Here is a 2,816-nt window from a genome sequence, read left to right on the forward strand (position 1 = left end):
TTCAATGAAACCCAATGTTGGCTTCATTTGGTGTCATGAAACCAAGTTGGTTTTGTCAATTTCGAATGTAAATAAAACCAATGTTCGAAACAGCTGTTGTTGCTTACATGTGGTGTTTGTATATTTGTCATTGAAATATCAGTAAAAGTAAAGTAAATAAAAAAAAGGAATAAGTCGCTATAAATAAAGTAAGATGGCATCAGCAGTGGTAGTTTTTGTGTTTTTGGATGAAGAACGCTCAGAAAAGGTGACGAGAAAAGCTCTTAGAGATTTCAGCAACCCACTGGAGTTGCCGGAGATAGCGTAAGTATATCTTTTAATTGTGAACTTACTCATAAAGCTGCTGTGCAGATTCGTATCTAATTATAGGTTGAACAAAGAAGCATTTCGTATGGTCCTTGACACTATCGAAGGGTATTTGTCGCATTCTGAAATACTTCCGATTTTGCAACTTGCTACTTCGTTGCGGTTTTTAGCGAAGGGATCTTATCAGAGATCAGTCGGTAACGATTCAAATATAAGTGAAGCACCGTATCAACAATTTTAAGTGATGTTCTCAATGTTATGGAGCGATTCATTTGTCGTCAGTGGGTTCAATTGGAAATGGACAACAATGAAAAAAGAAGATCAAGAGACCATTTCTATAATAAATATAAAATTCCTTGTATAATTGGTTGCATTGATGGGACACACGTAAAAATTATAAAGCCTAGCATTGGCGATCATTTATATTTCAATCGAAAGGGTTATTACAGTATGAATGCCATGATTGTAAGTTGAAATGAATTTTAGTTTTATATTTTATAATAAAAGTCGTACTTGTTAATCTTCAGATTTACCATCTCCTTAACATTTGCATTTAACTCCAAATTGATTTCACTTTGGTCATCTAAATTTTTTTTTAAACGGTCGCTGGTATTTACTTTTCTTAACCTTTTTGGAGCACTTGTGGCAACATCTGCAATCAATGGGCGTTTTGAAGATGTTGATAGCATTTCTTCTTCAACTGCAACCAATGGGCACTTTGGAGATGTTGAGGGCATTTCTTCTTCAACTGCAACCAATGGGCACTTTGAAGATGTTGAGGGCATTTCTTCCTCAACTGAAACATCAACATCTTCCGTGAGACCAAGTGAAATGCCGGACACACCTTCTACTGACTGCGCAATGCCACATAAACGCACTATAGCCTCTTCATTAGCTGTCAACTGATGTTTTGCGTACGGTCCACCGCCAGTTGCCCTAGATTCAGCTTTATTTTGCGCCATCTTTCTTTTCACTTCGCTTTTCCACTCAGTCCATTTCTATAAAAATAAAAACTACAGATTAACAATCTTAGTTTTAGTTTTGTGGCAAAATTTGTTTACCTTCTTCCATCCGTTAACATCGTTTTGTGATGGACCTGCACTATTTAGTGATTCTGACAATTGTTGCCATAGGGCATCCACTTTTGGCTTATCACACTTAGTGAACCCCTTTGCTAGGTCTGGATACTTCTCCATAAATTCCAGGATAATTGCATTTTGGGTACTATTTTTATGCTTTCCCCTACAAAATAAAACATCAATGCGAAAATATATATTTTTTAAGCAAATGTTAAAATAAATGAATTTACTTACATTTTTACAACATATCCCAAAGCGAGCAAATGAAAAGTGACAGCTCTATGCAACTTGGTTTATTTCCAATAACAGAACCAATAACATTGGCTTCTTTGACAACCAAAACCGATAAAATTCTAATTCGAAAATAAAACCGATAACATTGATTTTCATGACACCAAATCATTTTTCCTTGTCGTTTTTAAAACCAATAGTGACAAAATTGGTTTCTATGACAGCCCTGTATATATATATACCATATATATATAATTGCTCGACAATGTCTATATGAATATATATATATATATAAATACATATATATATATATATATATATATATATATATATATATATATATATATATATATATATATATATATATATATATATATATATATATATATATAATTTTATAGGAATGTCTTTACTTAGTTGTAATGTAAAATCTACGTCGGTTTCGTTTTTCTGAAATGTCAAAACCAGTAAAAGTTTTGAATAGAGTTTGCAACTACTTTGCACCAGAACTACTACGGAAATATATTTTTGAATACAAAGAATACTTTGGTTTTTGTTTCGGTTGTTAGAAATGTTTGCTATAGAAAATTACAAAAAAAATTTTGGTATTTGACTTATGGCATTCATTTGGAAAATAACTATTTTTAAACAAAATATATTGCGAGCATTCAATTTATTCGAAAGAATATTCAATGTCCCTTGAAAGAGTTCCTGGAATATAACCTGCATAATAATTAATATCCGTCTTTATGTTGAATAAAGAATGAGGATTGAGACGTCAATATCCATCAACAAGAACTCCTGCCTTAATATAATCTGTGTGTGAGGATTGTATATTCAATATCCCTCAAAAAGGATTCATTGCCTTTCAATATCCCTTAAAAGGAATTTTTAATATTTTGTATATGGGGAACAAAGCTTAGTACATTTATATAAAAACCGTTGGATGGTATTTCAATATCCTGAAACCGATAGCTATATGACCATTTTAAGAAATCGTGGCAATAAATAAGTTGCCATAATACCAAATTTGGATGGTCCGCAGAATAAAACAGAAATGAAACAGAAACTACGATCAACAAGCGCTTGTCGAGGCAGATTCAATTTATAATTCTGTGAGTATTAAATTAAATTATTAGTTATTCTTATCGTTGGATGGAAATTATGAAATAGCTAAAACACAGATTTACGTAAGAAGAC

General features: G+C 32.1%; 1 protein-coding gene across 1 annotated transcript; it reads right to left on the bottom strand.

Annotated features, from left to right (window-relative positions):
• Nucleotides 1-794: 794 nt before the first annotated feature.
• On the bottom strand, nt 795-1,737 carry LOC131801007 (uncharacterized). The gene is made up of 3 exons (XM_059118929.1): nt 1,620-1,737; nt 1,368-1,548; nt 795-1,304 (listed from the first exon to the last, which is right to left on the bottom strand). Coding segments are annotated over exons 1-3 (693 nt in total). The 5' UTR covers nt 1,622-1,737.
• Nucleotides 1,738-2,816: the final 1,079 nt, after the last annotated feature.

The sequence above is a fragment of the Musca domestica genome, unplaced genomic scaffold (assembly GCF_030504385.1).
Source record: "Musca domestica strain aabys unplaced genomic scaffold, Musca_domestica.polishedcontigs.V.1.1 137, whole genome shotgun sequence".
NCBI classification, from domain to species: Eukaryota; Metazoa; Arthropoda; class Insecta; order Diptera; family Muscidae; genus Musca; species Musca domestica.